Source organism: Podarcis gaigeae, assembly GCF_964106915.1.
Source record: "Podarcis gaigeae genome assembly, chromosome: 3".
In the NCBI taxonomy this organism is placed as follows: domain Eukaryota; kingdom Metazoa; phylum Chordata; class Lepidosauria; order Squamata; family Lacertidae; genus Podarcis; species Podarcis gaigeae.
In genome coordinates, this window is record NC_139680.1 from 56,608,382 (window position 1) to 56,632,231 (window position 23,850).

At 43.9% G+C, this 23,850-nt stretch overlaps 1 protein-coding gene across 4 annotated transcripts; it reads left to right on the top strand.

Annotated features, from left to right (window-relative positions):
- Positions 1 to 1,023: 1,023 nt before the first annotated feature.
- On the top strand, positions 1,024 to 23,284 carry HEY2 (hes related family bHLH transcription factor with YRPW motif 2). Of its 4 annotated transcripts, none has more exons than XM_083729574.1 (5): positions 1,024 to 1,209; positions 9,988 to 10,066; positions 10,177 to 10,260; positions 17,006 to 17,087; positions 21,224 to 23,284. In XM_083729574.1, exons 2-5 carry the CDS (start codon positions 10,043 to 10,045, stop codon positions 21,895 to 21,897), a joined length of 864 nt encoding a protein of 287 aa, XP_083585700.1. In that variant the 5' UTR covers positions 1,024 to 1,209; positions 9,988 to 10,042; the 3' UTR covers positions 21,898 to 23,284. The 4 variants fall into 4 exon arrangements, with proteins under 4 accessions (XP_083585700.1, XP_083585702.1, XP_083585699.1 ...); XM_083729576.1 differs by lacking the exon at positions 1,024 to 1,209 and adding an exon at positions 1,733 to 1,859; XM_083729573.1 differs by lacking the exon at positions 1,024 to 1,209 and adding an exon at positions 4,852 to 5,236.
- Positions 23,285 to 23,850: the final 566 nt, after the last annotated feature.

A 23,850-nucleotide genomic window follows, 5' to 3' on the forward strand; every position in this document is an offset into this window, starting at 1 on the left:
AACTAAAGTACAGCTCCCACAACATACTCCCTTCAGGAGAGAGAGAGAGAGAGGTTTTTTTGTGCGCGCGGGTGTCTAGTTCTTAAATCAGTCCATTGTGGGGAATGTGTTTTTAAAAAAACAAATCCCTGAGAACTCCTGCTTGTTTTTGCTGAGGGGGGAAGGAGAGCTGTTGCTTTTGTTGTGTCTGAGTAGCCGTGCAGTTTTTAGTAACTCTGCAAACATGGGCATGAGAAGGATGTCCCTGTAGAGGCAATGAGGCATGAAATCCCCCAGTTCCTTTACGCAGTAACAACAGCCACATGAAAGAGCAACATGCAACATGTCACTATATATAATTACACAGCCCCGGGCGTTGGTGAAAACAAGGGACTGGTAAGGCTGTGTTTTGTAACCTATTTGATGCACATACCCACCGTCTCTCGCTTTTAATTTATTGCACTCGATTTTTAGGAACTTTTAATTCATTTCACACACTGTATTTTCCCAGTAACAACTTGCACGCGCAACCAACCGCGCACGCACACACCACTTTCCAATTTGCACGTCCAATCCTCCTCCACTTTCCCTAACCATACACCATAGTGCCTGGCGTTTAACACACACATTTGCCGTGGGGAGTTTCTCCCTTTACAATTTTTCACCTCTGTGTACACGATAGAGCACGGTGAGCATATACCCTTTCCTTTTAAGCCTATGGCATATTATGTTAAGTTCTCGCGCCTCCACGCCAGCACCTCTGGTAAGAGAAACCAGAACGCGACAGGAAAGCTCTGCAAAGGCGCGCGCCGCATTGCAAAGGGGCCGAACGTGGAACCAACCGAGGCGCTTCTTTTGCCTCAGCGGGCGCCAAAAGAGCAGGCGGTCGGCGCGCGCGCTCTGCCTACCGGGCGCTCTCTGTTGATTGGCAGGAAATGGCCACCGCTAACCTATCCGAAAAGCCCTTCGAAAAGTCGCCCCCGTGGTTTTAAAGGTCTGTACTGCACGTAAACATACCGGACCCACACGCCCCGGGGCGCCCAAGGCGAAGCGTCTTAAGTCTGCAGCAATTCTCTGCACGCTTGCCTGAGAGGGCCAGTGAACGTAGGGCTTACTTCTAAGTAGACCCGCAGGAGGCCAGAGTGCTGTTGCGCGCCTCACATCCTGCTTCCCGGCCTTCCCACTGGCATCAGGTTGGTCACCGTGACAACAGGATGCTGGACTAGATGGGTCAGTGGCCTGAGCAGGCGCTTCTTACGTTCTTGGATCGCTTGGAGGCATTGCAGCTTCGGTCAGGCTACGCCCATAAGTCACCATTACGATTCTTTAAAGACCCCGCATTTAATATGGAGCAGGAGAGGCGGAATATTTGCGTCCGATTTTCCAAAGCCGAACATTTATGATATACCGTGCTATTATTTATTGGTTGCATAATTTTTTATTCCCCCCGCCCCGCATCCTCCAAGGGGCCCGGGAAGGCGCGTGTGCGGTTACCCCGCATTCTCTCCCGTCCCTGAAAGGCCAAAGCAGGGCCCAATAAGCTTCGCGAGACTGATTTGAACGTCGCCTCGTGGCGCGGCCTAAAGGCGCGCTAGGCTCAAGGGGCCGCCCTGCTGGAGATCAGCAGGTCTGAGATCGGTCAGTTCGCGGACGGGTCACCGCCCGGGAGCCCCAAATACGCTGCCTTGGGTCCCGTGTTGGAAGGGAGGGGAGACGTTAAATGCAGGAAAATAAATAAACAAGCTGCCCCCCAGATGCTTGCTTAGAAAACACGAACATGAGCGCTCGGCCTTGAGCCTGAAAGTGCCTTCGCAAAAAGTTCTCATTGCTATACTTCTGTCGGGAAGAAGCACAAACTTCAGAGTTCGTGACAAACCTAGGTATTTCATATTGCTGCAAAAAACGGAGATGTGTCCTAATTTCCTTCTAAAAGGAACGGTAAGAAACGCTTTATCTGTATTTAATTCTGGGGACTTTTGAAGAGGGGCCAAGAATTATCTTGGCACTGAAGGGGAAGGGAAGAGAGAAAAATAGAAAAGGAGCAGAAAAAAAGAAGGCCCGACCCTTTTCCTCTCCCAAGTGGCTTCTGTCTATGACTAGGTGTTCAGAGAGTGAAGGGCACGAACAGTAGCTTGGTTTTACATCCGCTGGTCTGCAAGCGCTCGTTTGTCGTCGCGGGACGCATTTCCATTTAGGATGGTAGCCAAAATCCAGTTGCTACTTTTCCTCCTCGCCCTTCGCGCTCCCAACTATAACACCCTGTTGTTGCTCAGGTCTGCGGGCTTCTTGTTATGTCGCTCCGCGTGGCCGGGCAGCGCCTCCGAGAGCCCCCAGCGTCCATTGCCCGGGGCGGATGCAGGCAACGAAGCGGCCTGGTCGGGCGCGCAGGAGACCGTGGGGGAAAGGGCACCGCCCTTGCGGGGAGAGGCCTGGCGGATGACAGACAGGCCGGGGGACAGCGCGAGGCAGGTTGCATTTCAAAAGCCATCCGAGCTGAAACGGGTCGGGTTTCTGTTCACACGGGGAGGCCGCCCCGCCGCCGCCAGCAGCACGGGCGGGCGACCAAAGGCAGTCCTTGCCCTCCACCCGCTCCTCTTTCGCCTCTGTGCCCGCCTGCCTCCTCTTTTCTCCTCGAGTCTCTGCGTTTGACATTCATTGTAAAGTCCCGTCCCCCCTCCATTCTGTGTCCATCGCCCGGCCTTTCCCCTCTCTCCCTTCTCCCGTCATTCCCGCCTCTTCTTGCACTTTTCTGCCTCTGTTTTTTTTCACACTCCCCACTTCACTGCCTTTTTCTTTAACGTTTGCCTTCCCCCGCTTCTCTCTCTTATGTCATCTTATTATATTCTATCAGGCCATGTCAATGAGTTAGGCACAAAGGAGCCAGAAGTCTAAAAATCTCTAATCCACGAAATGCTCCTATAATGTCTATGTGAAGAGTTGAGAGCAGTGGCGTAGCGTGGGTTGTCAGCACCCGGGGCAAGGCAAGTAATTTGCACCCTCTAACCTGTGGATTTGCGCCCCCTAACCTGTGGATTTGCGCACCCTAACCCCCAGATGTTGCGCCCAGTGCGGCCGGCCCCCCCTGCACCCCCCACGCTACGCCACTGGTTGAGAGTGCACTGAAGCCTTAATGTGCTGGAATAAATCCCTTTGGGTTTATTTATTTGAGTCTGAAATAAGGCCCACTGAATTCCATCATGTATAGGACTACACTGTGTTAGTTGACCTGTATTGATGTTGCTATTATTTAAAGCTGTAAATGCAACAAGATGTAAATATAGTGATAATCCAATATTTCCCACCCTCTTCCATTCCAATCCTGCCTCCAATCCATGGTCGGCCCAATCATGAGACAAGGCGAGGTGACTGCCTCAGGTGGCAGAATCCACAAGGCCAATGGATCCCAATGTAGATCTTGATTCTGCCAGTGCCTTTGTTTCTGGCATCGATCTTCACTCCTCCACTTCTTCCATGACGGGGAAGGGAGGTGCCATTTTGTCTTGTGCTCCAACCACATTTCACTCAGTTGCATTGTGAACTGGAAGACAGAACAGGTTCCCATAAGAAACTGCCAACAGAGATACAGTGAGAGGCCATGAACCCTAATCCCAAGGATCCCAGCTTTCTTTTCTTTTTAAAAGGAAGGTTCGGGCATTTGTAGAACCTGAGGTAGGAAGCCAAGAGTACAGTCACTAATTTATTTATTATTGTGGAGGGAGGTAAGAAACCAACTTTTCCTTTCCCCTGAAAAATTCCTGCAGGCTGTAGACGTTCATGGCCAGAGGACACACTCAAAATCACATACGCCAACAAATAGGAGGGGGAGCCCTGGTTTAAATACTCTGTCAAACTAAAGCAAACGCTGCCTGCCAAGTTTGTTGTGGCTCCCTCCTTTTAATAGGCCACAAGCATCTTTGTAAGCAGAATGCGGCCTCTGATGCTGTGCAAGGGTTTTTCTTCTAAAGTGTGTCTTTATGGTGTTACGTGTTATATCTCAAGCTGCAAGAAAATTTCCAGATGTTCAATCTGCTCAGCTATTTTTGATTCCTACCTTCTAGAACTATTCCAAAAGAGCCCAGGATGGCAAACAAGTGATAAAGCGATAAAGACATCCTAAAAAATATTTGAAACATTTTTTTAAAAGAACCCTGTAAGTGTCACTGTTAATTATTCCTAAAGTGACCTCTCTTCCCACTCTCCACTTTCTGTCTGCAAAGGAGAAAGAGGCGTCCGTGTGCGTGGTTCTCATTGCAGAAGTGCAGGAAGAGAGTTAAACCTAAGGGGGAAATCCTACGCCTGTTGACAAAAATCCTTCTTCCTCATCCGTAGACGGTACGGTACCCAAAGACGACCAAAGAGTTGCCTCTCCTACAAGCAGTCCTTCTTCACAATTTCTGCCTTTGACAAAGCTCGCCCCCTCCACCCGGATCTTTCCCTAAAGCTCTCTTGTGTTCTCCTGCAATATACGGTATATGTCGGTGCAAATTATTTCCACCCGTCAAACTTTTTTTCTCTCTGGAACTTTTTCCAGTGTTGGGTCAGATTTGAGAAGTGTAAACGCTGCGTGCCCGGACTGACATTATTCACGCATGCATCTGCGCTTGCTTATGTGGGTTTTATGAATCCCTTTTGCAGTCTGGCTGCGAAGCCACCTAGCAGAAACACACGCTTTGATCAGTTCCTGCCCGAGCTATCCTCGTGCTGCAGCCCAGCTCCGCAGAGCTGAAGGTGTCTCCCGGCCAGCTCCAGCCACCCGCCCGCCCTCTTTCCTCCCCGTCTCCCTTGCGCGCTCGAGGTGCTCCGGGCTTTCCCACGCTTCCAAGACGCCCAGGAGTGTTTGGCGCCGGGACCGCTGCCGCGCTTCAGCCAATGAAGAAGCGGGCAGAAGCGCCGGGGAAGGAGGCCTGTCACTCACTCCTCCGTTGCCCCAATCCAGAGGGCTCAGCCGGAGGAGGAGGGGCGTGGCTTCGCCCCTCCTGTGGGCGGGCTCTTGTGCTCGAGGCTGAGCTGCAGCGTGGGAAAGAGCTTCAGAAATCCATTCAGTTCGTTGGCGCCGGCTGGGGAGGGATAGGCGGGCTTTAATCCGGAGTCACTGTCCAAAAAGGGAAACCGCAGACCTGAGTTCTCGTTGTTTATCTCCTGATTTGGAAGCTGGACTCTTTCCTTGGGCCACAATGAAGCGGCCTTGTGAGGAAACTACCTCAGACAGCGATATGGACGAGACTATAGACGTGGGGAGTGAAAATAATTACTCTGGGTAAGGACAAAGTTTGTTCGTTCCGGGGTTTTTTTTATTTTATTTGCAACAAGAACAAAAAATCTGGACCGTGCCTCCTCTTTTTCTGTGGGAGGGGGTGGAAGAGGAGGATGGGGAGCCAGATGAAAGGCACCCCCACCCGTGTGGGACCATTGTTTCTTGGCGCCCCTTTTTGACTTCTGTGCAGTGTTGGATACTCTGGCATCAGAGGGGCAGTTAAGCAATTTTAGATTTGGACTTGATGGTTTTGTGGAAGGGAGCGGGGTAAGAGTGCTATTTCACTGTTAATATGTATTAGACAATTTGCTTCAAAAACGTGGCAAGGCAGCCCTATTAAGCTTTGTGGCCCTGCTACTTACTCATTTTGCTGACGGGCTTCTGAAGTCCTGCCCTGATGAATGCCACCCCATTTTGTTAGCTTCTAGTAGAAAGTAGGGGGTCTATTTTCTACCCTACTCGGACGTCACACTTCTTTCACCCAGCTATCTACTTTTCCCTTCACTAACTGGCATCCTCAGTTGTAAAAATTTATCTTGGGGATATGTGTAAGAGCATAAGATTGTCTGGGCAGGAAAAAAAAAACATAGCAACAGTAGCAGAGTACAGTGGTACCTCAGATTAAGTACTTAATTCGTTCTGGAGGTCCATTCTTAACCTGAAACTGTTCTTAACCTGAAGCACCACTTTAGCTAATGGGGCCTCCTGCTGCCACCGCTGCACCGTCGCAGCACGATTTCTGTTCTCATCCTGAAGCAAAGTTCTTAACCTGCAGCACTATTTTTGGGTTAGCGGAGTCTGTAACCTGAAGCATATGTAACCTGAAGCGTATGTAACCCAAGGTACCACTGTACTGTACTTTTATCACAGTCAGCCATATAGTCTTGGTCAATATACATCTTTTGGAACTGTTCTTTAGTGCTAGATGTTAAACAAAAAGGGGAGGGTGGGGGATGGAGTATCACATTTTGTGTCCTGTAGGCTGTTGACAATTAGCATGTGTTGAGTAGTAGCAGTACTGAACTAGTAGATTCTGTGTAAATTGGAGCTGCAGCTGCTTGCAAGACTAGAACTAGGGTGGGAGGCATCCCTTGAAATACTTGAACCAGTTTTATAATACTAATCTAATCCTGTGTTACTAGAATCTTTCTAGGTGTGTACTGTTGTAGGTCATTGTCAGAAAAGAAGGCAAATCCAGTATAACTCACCTCCCAGCAAATAACCTGGGTTTGCCTGCTAGGAAGGATGGGGTGGAAAGGAGTTAAGGTCTCAGCCGTACCTACTGTTGTTTAATATGGACACTAAGTTTCCTATACCTCCATAAATTCTTCAGTTCTGCAGATCACTGCCTTCCCACACTTTCTTCCCCATCAATCTGGATTTTCTCATAACAAGGGAGACTTCAAACATCTGGATTAATAGAGGAGAAAGTGTGGGTGGCATTGATTTAGAAGAGATTTTCTTATGGACAAGGAATAATTAATGGAGCTACCGGGCTATTCACATTAAGCAGCAGTATGGATGAAACCTAGAAAAGAAGAGAGATTGATTAGAATGCTATAGAAATCAAATGGTTGCTTCAGAATAATAGGTGGAGCTGGAGCATTGTTGAGATAAGTAGAGCAAGGTATGCTTCATTACGTCTGCTTGTGTAACAATCCTCAAGGCCTTAAGATGTTTGTGGTGAGAGTGTTTGAAGAAAGGGTGCTTGCTATCAAAGCAAAATAAGATATTTTCACAAGAGGGCTGTCAACCAACTGAATTATATTAGTTGATTAATCAGCTAAATAAATTTGAATTTTACCGTCTCAATATAGAGTCATTGGGGTTGGTTTGTGATTCTGAAGAAAGTAGAAAACAACTGAATAAGTAACACTGCAATTCTAGCTCTACTTACCTCGCACTTAGTGGCACCTACTCAGTAGAGGACTTACTTTCTAAGTAGACATGGCTTGGCTTGCACTGTTAATAAACAAAAATCTTGCCTAATTTTTAGGCTGCCTTTAATAATTAATTTCATGAAAATGCAGAGGCAAAGCTAAAACAAAGTTCAGCCAGAGTTAGACATGTTTAACTCCCAATTATATCAGAGGCATGCTTAAATCTCTCATTGAAAACTTGGTAGTATCCAGTCCTAGTCTTACTCAGTAACATGTCTATTGATTTTAATGGGTTCCCTCAGAATATGACTTCCTTGGATATTGCCCAGTGGGACTAAAATAAGGGGGGGGGATTGATTGCCTGCACACTGCGGTAGTTTTTGATAGAATTTTGTTAACAGAGATGCTGTAAAAAGATAGCAGTAAAATTACTGTTTCAGTCATTGATTCCCTTTGTCTTTTAAAATGCTGTTCTCCTGGGTTTGCTCAGACATGTCATGATTTGGGAGTTTAAAGAGGCATTATCCACATGATGCAATAAATCCAATTGCTTTTTATCATCCATTTTAAATTAACCTGTTTCAGGGTATCTACACAGTAGTAGTGTTTAATGTTAGCCAGTTGGATTTATATAGGCTGTACACAGTGCATTTTTTTTCTAGCAAAAGAAATACTGCAGCTCACCATGAACTTCCACCGTGTTCACCTGAGAGATGCTAGAACTGAGCTCCTGTGAGCTTCAGCTGAAAAAAAACAACGCCCTGGCTGTAGTAGTTCGGTCTCAATCCCAATCAAGATGGTTAGTGTAGATTAGCTGGACAATTACATCTGAATTTCATGGAAATATTGTGTAAGTTTTGAACCTTAAATCCAATTACAGTAGTGTTATGCCACAAGTCACTTACTCTGGATAGTATCGTAGAAGTCAACAGAGAAAAAATTTAATTCCAATTAATGTCGTTATCTGAGTGAAGCCAAAAAATGCAGAGGAGGAAATACTAACAGGTGTTTGCATGCTAAATTTAGGTTCTAGGGCCTGTAGTATGTCAGAAATGATCACTTAAATATATGGGCTGTCAGTAAAAAAAAAGTTTCCTCTTCGTTGAGGTCCAGATGATATATATGGAATATGCAATTGCAATTGGTTGTTATAAAAGAAAAGGAAACAATCTATTCAGAATGAAGTAAAAAAATGGCTTACATAGTAATCAGTGGGACATACAACTATTTAACTCTGACTGGATTGTCTCAAGAATTTTAAAATATTTAATCTGGAATTATCTAAAGCAATGTGATTGACAGATGAGGATAATTGATGGACTGCCTTAGATTCAAAGCAGTCTAGTGCAGGCATAGGCAAACTCAGCCCTCCAGATGTTTTGGGACTACAACTCCCATCATCCCTAGCAAACAGGACCAGTGGTCAGGGATGATGGGAGTTGTAGTCCCAAAACATCTGGAGGGCCGAGTTTGCCTATGCCTGGTCTAGTGGTTCAAGTGACTGTCAACTAAAAGGGGCTGTAATTGAGGTTATCCTTCTGAGATGAATGGAGATTGCACAACAGAAGTGCCTGATAATTTTGTTGAAGGCTGGGCACTCTGCTTTTTAGAAAAACCCAAGCACCCTAATCAAGTTTGTTAGAATATGAAGCATTTTACAATCCAACATGCGTAGTTAGAAAATCTCATTGATATCGGTGGAATATTTGTATTTCCAAGTGATGACCATTTTTTGGTTAATGTTTTTTGTACACAGATGTGAGTTTAGTCAAAATACATGTGCCTTGCATCAGCTGTGAATATTTCTTGTGTGTGTGCTCGGCAAAATACATGGAAGTGAGCCTAATCCTTTTCAGACCGCTGCTTCTATATCTTTTGATTGATAAAATGATTTCTGCCAAACATAGGCAAGTCAGAGGCATGTCCTTTTTGTATCAAGTATCTATTTCTGCTGTATTGGAAGCAGTAGGCTTGAGTGTGCTCAATATTAGACACTTAATCAGTAGTTCTTTTGAGTACATGGTTAATACATTTGAACTCATATATAATGAATATTTTACATATTTGCCGGTACTGAGGTCACCCAGTCAGGGTGAACTCAGGACCGTGGAATATTTTGGGAGGATTCTTTTTATTTTTTAAATGAACTTCTTGGTGAGCAAAACTAAAGGAGATGGTGTGATGGGGCTGAAGAGTGGTAGTGAAAGTTTTCTTCTGCCTGCTTCCATATTTTACGGAGCACTTGAAAGAGGAATGGGGAACCCGTGCCTTTTTTAATGTTGTTGGACCCACCATCTCTTAACCATTGGCCATCCTGACTGGGGCCAATGAGAGTTGGGTGTCCAACAGTATATAGAGAACCTCAAGTTATTATAATTACTATTTTTAAAATTTCTATACTGTCCTTCATCTGAGGACCACAGGGTGGTTTATGATATAAATTACATAGCCCTCGGGTTGGTGGGAGGAGGGAGGCATTAGATCCAGGGCTGGCCCTATGATGAGGCAAAGTGAGGCAGCTGCCTCAGGTGGCAGATGCTGAGGTACAGGGAGGAGACAGCTGTGAGTTCCATGTGGCTTGCCCTGACACCCGTACAGCTGAAAACAAAAAAGTTGTACAAAACAGGACAGAGTAAAACAATACTTGTTTAGGAATAATTGTCCTTCATTTTCAACATTTGTAAAGTAAGATTTTGTAATTGGAGTAAAATTCAACTTCCAGTCGAATTGGCTTCTGTGTGTGTGTTGGCAGAAGACACCACCTTTTCCTTCGCCTCGGGCGGAAAAATATCTTGAGCTGGCTCTGTTTAGACCTCTGCAACAAACAACACAATAGGATGCTGTACCTGACATGCCTTTTCAACTGTTCCCCAGGCACAGTGCCAGTTCAGTGATCCGATCAAATTCGCCTACGACAACATCTCAGATCATGGCCAGGAAAAAACGAAGAGGGGTAAGGGTTTCCTTTATATTTTTAATGTAACAATTGCATTTGTTTCTGCTGTTTTTACCTTCTATGCACCTTAACCTTTATATCAATTTATTGCTTTGTTTTGGCAATAGATCATAGAAAAAAGGCGCCGTGATCGCATAAATAACAGTTTATCTGAACTGAGGCGGCTTGTGCCAACAGCATTTGAAAAACAAGTAAGCATAAATATTCTGTATCTCAACTCATCTGGTCATGTTGGGTCTTTCATAAAGCTCATTAAAAATAAGGCTGGATGTGTTCTGATCTGGCACAGAGCAGGCACTTCAATAAAATGCTTTGTTGTGGCAAAACTATTAAAAGCAAAATTCTCCACAAGGCTGAAAAACATTTCTATTCTCTGGTTTGCTGTTCCCTTAAGGGCAATAGTGTTCGTGTTGTCTCTGTTCTTTCTATGCATTCCAGTAGTGGTTTTGTTTTGCTGTTTTTAAAAGTGCTTTATTCCTTACAGGTTTTTTTTTAAAAAAACCACACATGTCAAATACCCTCCTGCATAAATCTTTTAACAGCATTGTATTCTCATCCCTCTCCTTTCTGATACTTTTTTTTATTTAATTCTAAATTTAATTAGTAAAATAATCTGATTGTTTCAGATCCTTAATAAGCTGGCTATTTAATAAACTCTCTCAAATAAATATTTAAATTCTTAAAAAGAAGCTGTTCAGATATAACAATTGTTGCTAGTGCTGCAGCTCTTTAAAATGGTCCAAGTTGGAATACAGTTTTTTAAATGTAAGTTTTTGCAGGGTGATCACATGAGGAAGGGTGAATAAAAATTATTTCCTATATATAAAAAAGTTATTTATTCCATTCTTAAGCTGCCCAACATCTATGAAGATCCCAGGCTGGTTTATACAATCAATCTATTAAAAAATAAAATTAGCATTCTTCTTGCAGAATTGTCCCAGCCAAAACTTTGTGTTGGACATGTTCTGATGTAATGTGTCGGCACACTCATTATAATTACTGATCTTTCTGTATAGTGTTTTATTTATTTTGGATATTTTTATCTTGCTTTCGCAAAAAAAGTGAAACATGTTGTGCAGAACCCCTTTTTTAAATGTAAATTTGTGATTCCTGAGAACAGCACAAATAGGTTTCGTCAATATTGCTAAGCGTAACGTACTTCAAAAGATTTCCACTGACTTTGTAGAATCATAGAACTATATGGGATGAAAGGAACCTTACTCTTCTGTGGAATTATTCAAGGTGATGTGAAGTTGTGTTGCATGCACAGGAGAAAAATTAAATCACTTCAGTCACCAGCTTATAAGAGTTATAATACATATAATACATTTTATGTTCCTTAGGTAACAAAGTGACTTTCAAACTGTAAATGGTTGAAAGCGTGCGCACACACACACACACACCCCATATATATATATATATTCCTAAAATATTCCACACACATATATATTTACCCAAACTGGGGGAAAACCTCTTCCCCGTGCCTTCAAATTTTCTGGAAATATTGCACCTCCAATTTTGATTCCCAACACTACTCCCCACCCCCCACCTCAAATGGTCATGAAATGTTCTATTAAGGGAGCTATCCCACATTGGAAGAAAACAAGCACTTTTATTTTAGGCCATATGTAGATCTCCCTATTCTTGCAACTCCTTCTCATATCTCAGTGTAGGGAAAGTTGGTGTGTTTTATATATGGTGGAGTAGATGGTATATACTATGCACAGACTAGGCCTTTAATGCAGATACAAGCAGATGGGGCGGGAGGGGGGAGATGACTATGAGCAGGTAAAACACCATTCCTGCTACCCACACTATACCTTCAGCAACTTGCAAAGCTCAGCAGACTTTGGCAGCATGGGAACATGGAGTTGTCCTGAGCTAGTCAGAGAAAGTGGGACAAGGGACAACAGTTGATTGTCCCATTGCATTGTTTGCTTCTTGAAAACCACAAACATTATAAAGGCTTCTAAAGCTCCTGGAAATTACCCAGCATTGGGCAGCTATTACTCAGCTCTTGCTAAAAATGTTTGTGTTGGGTCAATGGAAAAGATTAGCACTGAGGAAAGTACAAGTTGTAATACAGGGGAAAGATAAGGACGGGGGAAGGAAAAGCAAAGCAAAGCAATCTAAGATATCCCGGGTCATATAAAATCTAAAAATGCCAAGGCTTACTGTGCTTATTACATTTATAAAAATAATAAATAATACGGTGAAAGGGCCATCGGAATAAACTTTCATACAGTCTCCCAGGCCACGTGTTCTCATTGCTGTCTAGTCTTGATCAAATGGCTTTTTTAAAAAAAGAAAGAAAGAAAATAGTATTAGTATTCAGGTTTGTTGTATTCCAAGTCATTCTGAGAAAAGCTACACATCCATTCTCTTTACTGGTGCAACTGAAGATACCGTTGAATATTCTTCAGCCGACTTCTATGACTGCTATATATAGATACATTCAGTTGGCTCTTCAAAGGGAAAGGTGATCATTTCTGCTTAAACTTTTTTTTTTTTAAAGACATACCCCAGTCTTTCAGTTGACTGATTGTGTTACAATACAACACTTGCGTGCACACAAGCTTGTACCCTGGGCCAGCGCATGTTTCTCTTTGGTTCCCCTGTTGGATCAGAGGGTTCTTCCTCATAGGGAAGCAATCTCTTTGCAATTTCTCCTTCAATGGAGAATGGATTGGGCTATGCTGCTCTTCCCTTTGCCATGATGCCCTTCCTGGGAGGCCAAGAGTGCCGCCTTCCATTGGCCCTTGGTCCCTTGGCTGATGGCAGAAACCAGAGGGTGCTTCCAACAAAAATAAATAAATCATTGAGTCGCTAAGAAGAAATCACAAGCTTTTCATTTGAAGGCATATAGCAGTCTTAGAAGGGACGCAGGTGGCGCTGTGGGAAAAAGCCTCAGTGCCTAGGGCTTGCCGATCGAAAGGTCGGCGGTTCGAATCCCTGCGGCGGGGTGCGCTCCCGTCGTTCGGTCCCAGCGCCTGCCAACCTAGCAGTTCGAAAGCACCCCCTGGTGCAAGTAGATAAATAGGGACCGCTTACTAGCGGGAAGGTAAACGGCATTTCCGTGTGCGGCTCTGGCTCTGGCCAGAGCAGCGATGTCACGCTGGCCACGTGACCCGGAAGTGTCTCCGGACAGCGCTGGCCCCCGGCCTCTTGAGTGAGATGGGCGCACCAACCCCAGAGTCTGGCAAGACTGGCCCTTACGGGCAGGGGTACCTTTACCTTTACTAGCAGTCTTAGAAATTTACTGAAGAATATTTAAATTTTGTATGGAGTTCCAGCAATAAAGATAATTGACTTTTAGGGATCAGAATGTTGTGGAGCCTGAGCAATTTTGAGGGCACAAATTGCTTGACAGTTCTTTTTTCATTTATTCTGAGGACTATCCTGGGAGTTAGGCTGAGAGAGAAAGTGACTTTTAGAAGTTGGTTGCTCAGTAAGATGCAGAGACTTGGACTTCTCATGTTCAAGCGCAGCACTCGATGGCTTGACTCGCAGCTGAATGCGTAAATATGTGCTATTGAAAAGCAATGTGCTTTGAGGTAATGCAGGATGAAACGTAGGTTGTCTTTGCCTTGATAGAACTGGGATGGCCATAGCAAGTCTTGCATGGAGCTCTGAACATAACTGCACACTGTAGGGGTAGACCCGTGATTTTACACCTAATCACATGGGAGAGTAAAAGGGACATATGAGTAGGGGGTGCTGAACCCCCATCCCTCCCACAATTACCCCTCCCTTTCCAAGGTTACTTTCCTGCCAGCTGGCTTCATATGTCAGAAATGAGCTCAAGATGGATAAAGTGACTTTGGGGGGGGGGGGAGAGGCTGTGGGGAGATAAACAGCAGGCCCTGGAATAGTTCAAGTCCCTTCCACTGATCCACTGACCCTTTTTACTATATAAATTGGGCTGCCCCACTCCTTTGCTTTTTATGTGATTGAGGCAGACTGGAGTCTAAACAAGCTGGCCTCTGCCAGCATTGGATGTAGCTTGGTGCTTTGTTATATAACTCAAGTGTTTCGTTTTGGTGGCACTGGAAAATAACAGGTGGAAATCAGTGTTGCTCTAAGTGGGGAATGAGCATGAGAACAAGCTCATGCAATGGGACTTCACCCCTCCCCCATATGTGCCCCTAAACCGATTCTGGGATTTTCCCAAGATTTAGGGGGTACAGGAAAGAGGAGATAGGAGAAAGTTCCACCATGGGAGTGGATCTTGTTTCACACATGCAACAACTTACTTGAATCCCACCCAAAGCTTCCGAAAGGGAAAGGGCAGATAAGGGCAGTTCTGAAGGTTTTTGGTTTGGTTCCTGTTGAAATGGAGAAAGGGTTTTTCTTCCGTGAGAGTAAAATTAAAAAATGATTTTATGACCCCAGAGGATGGGCATCTTATCTGGCATCATTCATAACATGATGTCATCAACATCCCTACTGCAACTTAACCCTTAGAGCAGCTTGCCATTTTAAAAAAAAAGTTTTGATATTTTTTGCAAGATGAATATTGAAGTATATGTATTGCTAAAACATGTTCTTCCTCCTCTTTGATTTAAATATTATCAAAGAGTCTTGTGACACATTTAAAGACTAACATGCTCCAATAAGCTTTAATGATGAAGGACACTTTGCTGGATGCATGGGGGGGGGGGGCTCCTGTTCATGTGGACCATGTGTGTTTCACTTTTCCATTTTAAAGATGAACAAAGTCTCATAGGTTGTTTTTGGGAATCCATTCCACAGAATTGGGTTTAGATTTTCAATGAGAAGCTATACTCTTCTTTATCCAAGTGAAGACTAAGAATAGGTTTGAACAAGAATGTCTAGTTTCGCTAAGTTATGGGTCAATGTGGGTAGCCTTTTAGCAAGTACAGGGATAAAGACACCATCCCTCTCCTGAATTCCTGATTTGTAAACAAATGCTTTTTAAAAATAAAAATATATAATTAACTAAACAAAATTTGTATTAAAACCAAGTATATTTTTCCTTAGCTACAGAGCATAAACTTGTTAGGCATTACTGCTGACCCATTCATTAGGCACAATTCACTGGGACATTGTCCTGCACAAAACTCATTGCAGAAATAAATACCTTGCTGTCCTATAACTCCTGTTTATTTTATTGGGGCTTGCAAATAAGATTGTGCAACTTTGAGATTTTCTTTGCCTTGAAGACCTGGTGTGGATCTTGGCACCTTTTCTTACTGAGACAGATTATCTAGGTCCATTTCAATCTGGTTTCATGTCTGGTTGACAAAGATACCGTCTTTGTCATCTTGGTGGGTGGCTTATGCTGGGAATTGGACAGGGGGAGTGTGTCCCTTTTGTTGGCTTTGCTGGTCCTTTCAGCAGCTTAACCATGGTATCCTTCTGGGCCCCCTTGCTGGGATGGTACTTGGAGGCACTGTTTTACAGGGGCTCCATTACTGGTAGTTTGGTAAAGAAAAAGTGTGTTATATGCGTTGTATATGCAATATAACACTGTGACACAAGGTGGCACTGTGGAGACCCATCTTTCCCTACCAGATTTCCCTGTGTGAGTTTACAACGCGTTTAACTGAATTGCTTCTTTGACATGTCTAGATCCAGCCCCAGAAGGTGGTGCTGGGGGGCTCTTGTTTGATGCCTTGCCCATTTGCCTGTGGAGTGCCTCAGGGTTCTGTTCTGTCCCCCATGCTATTCAACATTTACAATGAAACCTCTGGGAGAGGTCATCCAGAGTTTTTTGGGGTTTTGTGGCACCAGTGTGCTGACGAAACCTAGTTTTGTTCCTCCTTTCCACCTAAATCCAAGGAAGCTGTATCAGTTCTAAGCCAGTGTCTGCCATCACTAATGAACTAGATGGATGAGGGTGAACAAATTGAAATGCAATCCAGACAACACAGAGGTGCTCTTGGCCATTTGGAAGGCAGAACAGGGAACTGGGTTTCAGCCTGTGCTGGATGAGTAACACTCCCCTTGAAGATGCCGTTTCGCAGTTTGGGTGTGTTCCTGGATTCAGCTCTGACTGCAGCCAAGCTGTTGGCCAGAGCTGCTTATAGGAAGCATACAACTTCCTTGTTCCAACAGCTCCACTGGTCTGTTCCAGACACAATTCAAAGTGCTGGTTATAAGCCCTATGTGTCTTATTCCCAGGCTACCTGAAGAACTGTATTTTCCCATACAAACCTGCCTCAGCTCCAAAATCTTCAGAGCAGGCCCTTCTCTCAGTCCTACCACCCTCACAGGCACATCTATGGAGACATAGGAGAGGGCCTTCTTCGTGGTAGCTCCCAGACTTTGGCACTCAATCTCTAGTGGGATTAGACTGGCTCCCTCCTTGTTTTCCTTTTGTCAGCAGGTTAAGACCATTTTATTCCAGTAGGCCTTTTGGGAACTGACTGCTTTTATGGAAAGGGTTTTTAACAGTGCTGCAATGTTTTTAGTATCTGTATTTTAATAGGGTTTTTTTTTACATTGTTTTGATTTGATTATTAAAGTTCAATTACCTTTTAACTATTTTTTAAGCTTTTATCTTTCTATGTTTTATTCAAGCTTCTTTTATTTTGTGTAAGCTGACTTGAGTCCCAGTTCTGGTGGGGAAAGGCAATGTGTAAAATAAATAAATAAATAATAATATTGATTTTTTTAAAAATGCTACTTTGAAAGTTGTGAATGTGTATATCTACTATACATGTTTTCCTTGTTTGCACTACTCTGTGCTTCATAGAAAATGTGTGCTCAGTTTATGCCACGCTAGAAACTGTGATATAGTACTTGTGTGCAAAAATAAAGTGTGGGATACAGATGCTGGGTAGAAGAATTAAACTGAGAATGCTCTAATGGTTGGGAAAATTGAAACCATAAGATGGAGCTCAAAAGAGGGTATACCAAATCAAAGCATGCAATACTTTTAAGCCTTTATTGTTTGTGCCTCTTATCTCAAAGGGATCTGCCAAATTAGAAAAAGCAGAAATCCTGCAAATGACAGTGGATCATTTGAAGATGCTCCAGGCGACAGGCGGGAAAGGTAAGGAATTGATTTTTGTACTGTTTCTAATATTAGCAGGGGGAAATCTCAGCAAACGCTCCCTTTGACAAGCTGGGATAGGCAGTTCTGGATTAAAGGACTGGAAATCAATGCTAAAGGCAGGGTTGAACTCGTGGGAAAGAACTACGGGGACAAAAGAACCACTTGACCCTGGGCTTGTGTTTGCTTTCATAACACTGTGGGAGAGTAAAGGCTTCATTCACAGGCAGCCCAGTCAGAGATTTGTTTGGGGTTTCCAAAGAGCACTGAAATCGGCACAAGGGAGACAAAACAAATACCCCAAACATCCAAACATAAACAAGGAGGGCTGCGGCAACAATTGTGCTGCATGAAAAACCAAAGTTAAAATTCATTATGCAGCTGCTATACCACGGGAAGTGGAACCAGAGGAAACTTTCCTTATTGTTTATGTATTGCCCTTTGTTCTAGAAAGAATGTTTTCCATGCAAAATTAGGCTGTGCCATTCATTCACCAGGACAGCATCTAAGCTTGGATCTTCTGTTGGATTGTTAAGAGGAAACCCAATACCACTAGAAAAAGAGCTATCCACAATCAGTGCTTATTTTGTGTGCCTGCATGTTTGCGATGTGGAATTGGGAATGTGGCTTTCGAAGAGAATAATGTCTCTTTTCTTATCTCGTTTTTTGAAAAGAAAAAAAGAAAAGCAAGCTGCTTTGGTTTAGAGAATTTTTGAAAATCTAGTTGCACTGCACACTAGAAATTCAGAAGCCAAACATCTGGAAGCCTAGAAAGTTAACTTAATATATTTTAGTGGGTTACTTTATTTTTGTTGTTTTGTAAATGGAAATTGATAAAGTGAATAGGAAGTTTTGAACACTGGTAAATATGTCACCATTGGGACTTTAGTGCTGGAAATTGTGTAGCTCAGATCTTTCCACAGTATTTCCCATTCACTGGTGGCCTTACCCAAGCCACTGTGTCTCATATTCAGTCCCATTCTCCAGTCGGAAGTATACCTTACATTATGACTGTCTGAGTTCCTGTGCAAATGTATGTGAAGGGTTTTGAGCATCCTCAAACTCCATATAAATTGGAGATGAATAACTTGCGGCCCTCTAGATATTGTTGGATATCAGCTCTGTTCAGTATGGTTCATGGCCGGGGTGATAGGACTTGCACTACATCCACAACTGGAAGGCCGCCACCATCATCTTCTTCTTCTTCTTCTTCTTCTTCTTCTTCTTCTTCTTCTTCTTCTTCTTCTTCTTCTTCATAGTAGCAGTTGTTGTTTTATTTATTCCCCATTCCTGTAATAAATCAAGGTTAGGGAACCCCATTATCCCTGACAATTGGCCATCCCGGCTGGGGCTGATGAGAGTTGGGAGTCCAGCATGGTTTCCCTTCCCTGGTATAAACACATTTGCATTAGCATTAACATGAGCATTAGTATTAAGATGGGAATGATCGCTCCCCACATTAAATGGCGTGTTTTGCGTGGTTGCGCGCAGCTCACCCCCCCCCCCCGATCCTACGCGGCTCCTTAAAATACAACCTGGCTTTGCCCCCTCCCATGCTGGATACCTGGAGGGTCCCGCCTAACCTCAGACAGTTAACTAATCCTGGCAAGGGGGGGCATTGCCAGGGGAGTTGGCCAGGTAGGGTGGGACCGCCCTGCCACACAATAGAGGGTGGAACTTACCTGGGAGTCCTCATTCGGCTCCAGAGCATCTCCCACCCTGCCTTCCCTCAGTTATGCCTTCTTTTGGAGGTTAACCTCGTCTCCACAGGTATGTGGGCGCTGCTGCGTCATTGGTTGCTGTTAAAGGACTGAGAAGGAAGGAATTTCCCTGCATTGGCAGGTTGTGCCTTTCCCGTAGCAAAACGTCAGTTTCAGGCCTTGGGCAGAATCCTTTAGTCTTATCTTCTTCCCTAAATGGGGGGGGGGGGCATGAAGCGGTGACCCATGCCCCCACTGCGGCGGTGATCTCAGGATTCCCCGTTAAAGGGGTTGTTTTGAGGGGAGTCAGTGGCCATACACTGATAGGTTGTCAGTGGTCTCCCCTGCGTTGCGGCAAAATGGGGGGCGGGCTCTCTGCTTAAACATACGTTTTCCAGGGCCAGCCCAATCCGCACACATTTTGGATAACCCTGATGTTCCCCAGATCCCCGGCTGGGGACTGGGAGGGATAAATGCCCAATTCCTAAGCCAAGGTCTCCCTATATCTGAATCTTTATAATAAAGTTGTGGCCAATTTTAATCCCATAACATGTTGTCATGAGTCATTATTCCACTAGGGAGTCGCCTGGGGTTGGGGGGATGTCTCTGCCTGTCTGCGCAATTCTTTATTAGGGGAATGGGCCAGGCAGAAGTCACGTTCTCCCAGTTGAGGCACCATTTGCATGCCCACCCACCCACCAACCTACAGTCGTACCTCAGAAGTCAAACACCTTTAAACTTGAATGTTTCAGTCCCAAACAATCAAAAACCAAAAGTGATTGTTCCAGTTTTCGAACGTTTTTCGGAAGCTGAATGTCTGGTGTGGCTTCCGATTGGCAGCAGGAAACCACGCCTTGGTTCTTGAACTGTTTCGGAAGTCGAACGGACTCCTGGAATGGATTAAATTTGAGAACCAAGGTACAACTGTATTTCACATGGAGGTTGTTGGAACATTAACAACTGTCCCCCTCCTTTCTTGCCAGTTCCCCCTGCTACACTATTTCAGATTGTCTCTGGAGACCAAAGTACTGCACATCAAATAAAAGATACATTCTTAGTATCCTTGTAACAATTTGCACGATTTAATATGTGTGCAAAACAAACTCCTTCTGTGCTGTACTTAATTTTAAAAAGAATTTGGGAGGTTGCTGAACCTTAAGAACTGGTATTTTCAAAAATGATGCTGGGAATGTTTGTTTGAAGGGGGAATATTCGTGAATTTGATCTGTGTGGACAACAGCCACTTTTTCCTTTGGAAAGATAAATGGTTATCTTTGGTTAACTACTGGTAATGTGTCTTCCTGTTCCTACTAACACACACATGGTCTTAAATATTCACATTACTAGTAGTCCTTCACCATGATTGACATTTCCAAGCCTCACTCCTCTAAAATACAAAGCAGTTGTGTCATGGGCCTCAAAAGCTTTACAATATCCTTTTTGAGACTCTCTGACCAGAGTTGTACATTTTATTTCAAATTTGGTCTTGCAAAATAATTTGGTATAAAGGCATTATAATATGGACATTTTTCTTATCTGTCCCTTTCCTAATGATTCCTAATGCAGGATTCACCCCTTTATAAAGCTGCTGCATTCTGGGTCCTCGACAGCTTTAATAGAATGAGATGCTCTTTGTTTCACCCACCCAGAGAAGACCTTGTTGTTTTTGTTAAAATAATAATAATGGCAAGCACCAGTTATATGGAGGAGCAAATCCACAATATTGAAATATTGCAAATATTGTATTTAAATATCACTGTAAAAGGAACAGGATTTCAAAGGCTAATTATTATGTGCCCATGTATGTGACATACACAGGCATTGTTCAGCAATATGGTGGAAAATCTTGCATTGGAAGTTTAGTCTTTTTAATCCTTTTCCTATTGTTCAAAATGTGTGTGTGTGTGTGTGTGTGTGTGTGTGTGTGTGTGTGTGTTTGAAGAGTCTCAGACACTGATGGTCTTAATTCTTTCTCACTGTAATGTCTGGTTGCAAGTTGACTTTAGCCCATTTCAGTTCCATCAGTGAGCATATGCATAATACAAAAGCCGTTTGAAAAAAATGTTCTGGGAGCCTTAATGAGAAAGAGCTAGAACATGGGTAGGCAAACTAAGGCCTGGGGGCCGGATCTGGCCCAATCACCTTCTAAATCCGGCCTGCGGACAGTCCAGGAATCAGCGTGTTTTTACATGAGTAGAATGTGTCTTTTTATTTAAAATGCATCTCTGGGTTATTTGTAGAGCATAGAAATTTGTTCATTTCCCCCCCAAAAATATAGTCTGGCCCCCCACAAGGTCTGAGGGATAGTGGACTGGCCCCCAGATGAAAAGGTTGGTTGACCCCTGAGCTGCCATTTCAAGAAAGACCAAAAGAAAAGAAAAAAACAAAGAAATCCCATTTGGTCGCTAAATTCATTTCTTGCTTTCTGTGTTCCAGGTTACTTTGACGCTCATGCTCTCGCCATGGATTTCATTAGCATTGGGTTTCGAGAATGCTTAACTGAAGTTGCGAGATACCTGAGTTCAGTGGAAGGTCTAGACACATCTGACCCTCTAAGAGTTAGACTAGTCTCTCATCTCAGTTCCTGTGCTTCTCAGAGGGAAGCTGCAGCAATGACCTCAACCATGGCACATCACCACCACCCTTTGCATCCTCACCACTGGGCGGCAGCTTTCCACCATCTCCCTGCAGCTTTACTCCAGCAGAATGGACTCCACACTTCTGACATCTCCCCATGCAGACTCTCGACAGCATCAGAAGTGCCTCCCCATGGATCTGCTCTGCTCACGGCCACTTTTGCCCATGCCGATTCTACGCTTAGAGTGCCCTCTGCCGGCAGCGTTGCTCCCTGCGTCCCGCCACTTTCTACCTCTCTCCTCTCGCTCTCGGCCACCGTACATGCCGCAGCGGCAGCGGCAGCTCAGAGCTTTCCGCTCTCTTTTGCTGGGGCATTCCCAATGCTGCCACCTAGTGCAGCGGCCGCAGTGGCAGCTGCAACAGCAATCAGCCCACCGCTGTCCGTATCAGCATCTGCCAGCCCGCAGCAAGCCAGTGGGAACGGAAGCAGTAAACCCTACCGACCCTGGGGGACTGAAGTTGGAGCTTTCTAAAAAAAAAATCTACGCAAGCCTTCCTGGGGCATTTTACAGTTGCAATAGAAAGTCTTTCACACAAAGACTGTTAACAGGTCAAGTAGCCCTTTGGATTCCCAGAAGACGGGAGGGAAATAGTAAGACATATTCTGCCTTAATATTGGTCAAAACTAACAGGAGGTGTTTCTTGTTCACCAGATTGGACCACAGTGATCTTCAAGAACAATGACTCCCCTGTAGGCGTTTCCTGAGAAATGTATAGAGTGTAGAATTAATCCTCTTGCCATGCATTTTTATTTGTTAAAGGGGCGCTGGATTTATAGCTAAAGAAGCCTACCTGAAAGATGAACGCTAAGTTTAAAATGCGCAAGTGCCTGACCTCTTCCAAATGTGTGCGGGGTGTGTGTGTGTGTGTGTGCACGTGTATGTGTTTTTCTTTACAAGGCAAATAATAAAAGTCCAAGTATGAAAATAATACTGGAGAGAAGAGTACAGAGATCCAGGACAGAGATACCATTCTTGAACAAAATGTATACCCTAAGGCTGTATTCCCTTGACATGAGTGGGATCTAAGCAACCTAACTGTGCAAGATTACAAACTATGGAATAGCCAAGCAGATAATTGAGGGTGTATACGCTAAATTTAATCTAATTCACTTTCTTTGTGCAGACTTGTCAGATGGTGACATGCATGATATTGACAGAAGCACTGATTTTTCCAGTGCTTGGTCTTACAAGACTTCAAGCATCCTGGCACTAGATGGCATAAAATTATAGCCAAGTGTGTTACATGTACATGCGTGAACACCAGGATAAATCTGACTTATTTGATTCCCTTTGCAAGTGAAAATACCGCATCCTCCAGATGGGATGCAAGTCCTCTTCATAGTCAGCTGTTGGGAATTGGCATGAATGAGTAGCTGTAATGCAGGCAACAGGATCCTTTGGGTTGTCTTTCTCCGTTGCCAGTGTTTTTGTATCGGTTCAGTTCTCAACCCAAACAAAAGTGTTGGGAGTTAAAGTTATGTTCTTACTACCCAGACAAGCAGTGCTACAAAAATGCTTTGCTTTTTTTTATTTTATTGCAGCAACATGACATAGCAAGTATTTTAATTCATTGACTCAAGAGCTAGAAAGTTTGTTGTTGGGGGTGGGTCGGGGAAGCAAGTTAAATAAAAGCACAGCATGTATTATTATGCACTTCATTTCTCTGCTGTGTGGAGAAAGCAATAAGCAGTGAGAATGTTAAACATTATGCAAAATATACTTTTAAAATATTTGTTTTAAAAATACTGTTCCTAGTCAGGGGTGGGGTGGGAAAATTGTGCATTATTTTGTTAACCTTTTTTTTCTATGCAAAAGTCTTTTAAGTATCACTAATTAAATGAAGTCTTTTTTTGACTGACTTCTGGTTTGTTTTGGTGTGCGCGCTGGAAGTGAAAGGTCTGACTGTGAGGTAGAAGTTCAGATCAGCCCAGATGGAGAAACTTCCTGCACTTTCTGGTACTAACCTATTCTACAACTTTTGAGTGTGCAATGTGGTCTCTCAGTTTCTGCATAACTTGATTGTACCCCATATCTGGGGACATCATGCTCCTGAAAACGTCTACAGTTGAATGTCCAAACCAAAGAGTGACTTTGGAAGGCCGATCTAGACACAATGTTCTGCACATGACTGGTCCTTTGTATGCTTAGCTTTTGTTGGTTAAATAGCAGTTGCAGGGGAGCTGATCCAGAATGAGGGCTGCAGGATGGAGAGGGCATCAAGCTGGTTAATCCTACTACAGTGCTGACTGTGCCCCATGCTTCCCCAATGATTTCTACTTGCCCCCAGGACAGAAGCTACCAATGTTACTAATGTTAGTTTTCCTCCAGGGAGAAATCTTCTCTCCTTCATGCTCTGCCCCCATGGCTGCTATTTACCGTATTTTTCGCTCTAAGACGCACCAGTCCACAAGATGCACCTAGTTT

Coding starts and splice junctions, on each gene's coding strand:
- HEY2 (XM_083729573.1), top strand. CDS start 5,154: ATGAAGCGGCCTTGTGAGGAAACTACCTCAGACAGCGATATGGACGAG. Junction 5,237..9,987: donor AGTGAAAATAATTACTCTGG/GTAAGGACAAAG, acceptor ACTGTTCCCCAG/GCACAGTGCCAGTTCAGTGA. Junction 10,261..17,005: donor CAACAGCATTTGAAAAACAA/GTAAGCATAAAT, acceptor CTTATCTCAAAG/GGATCTGCCAAATTAGAAAA.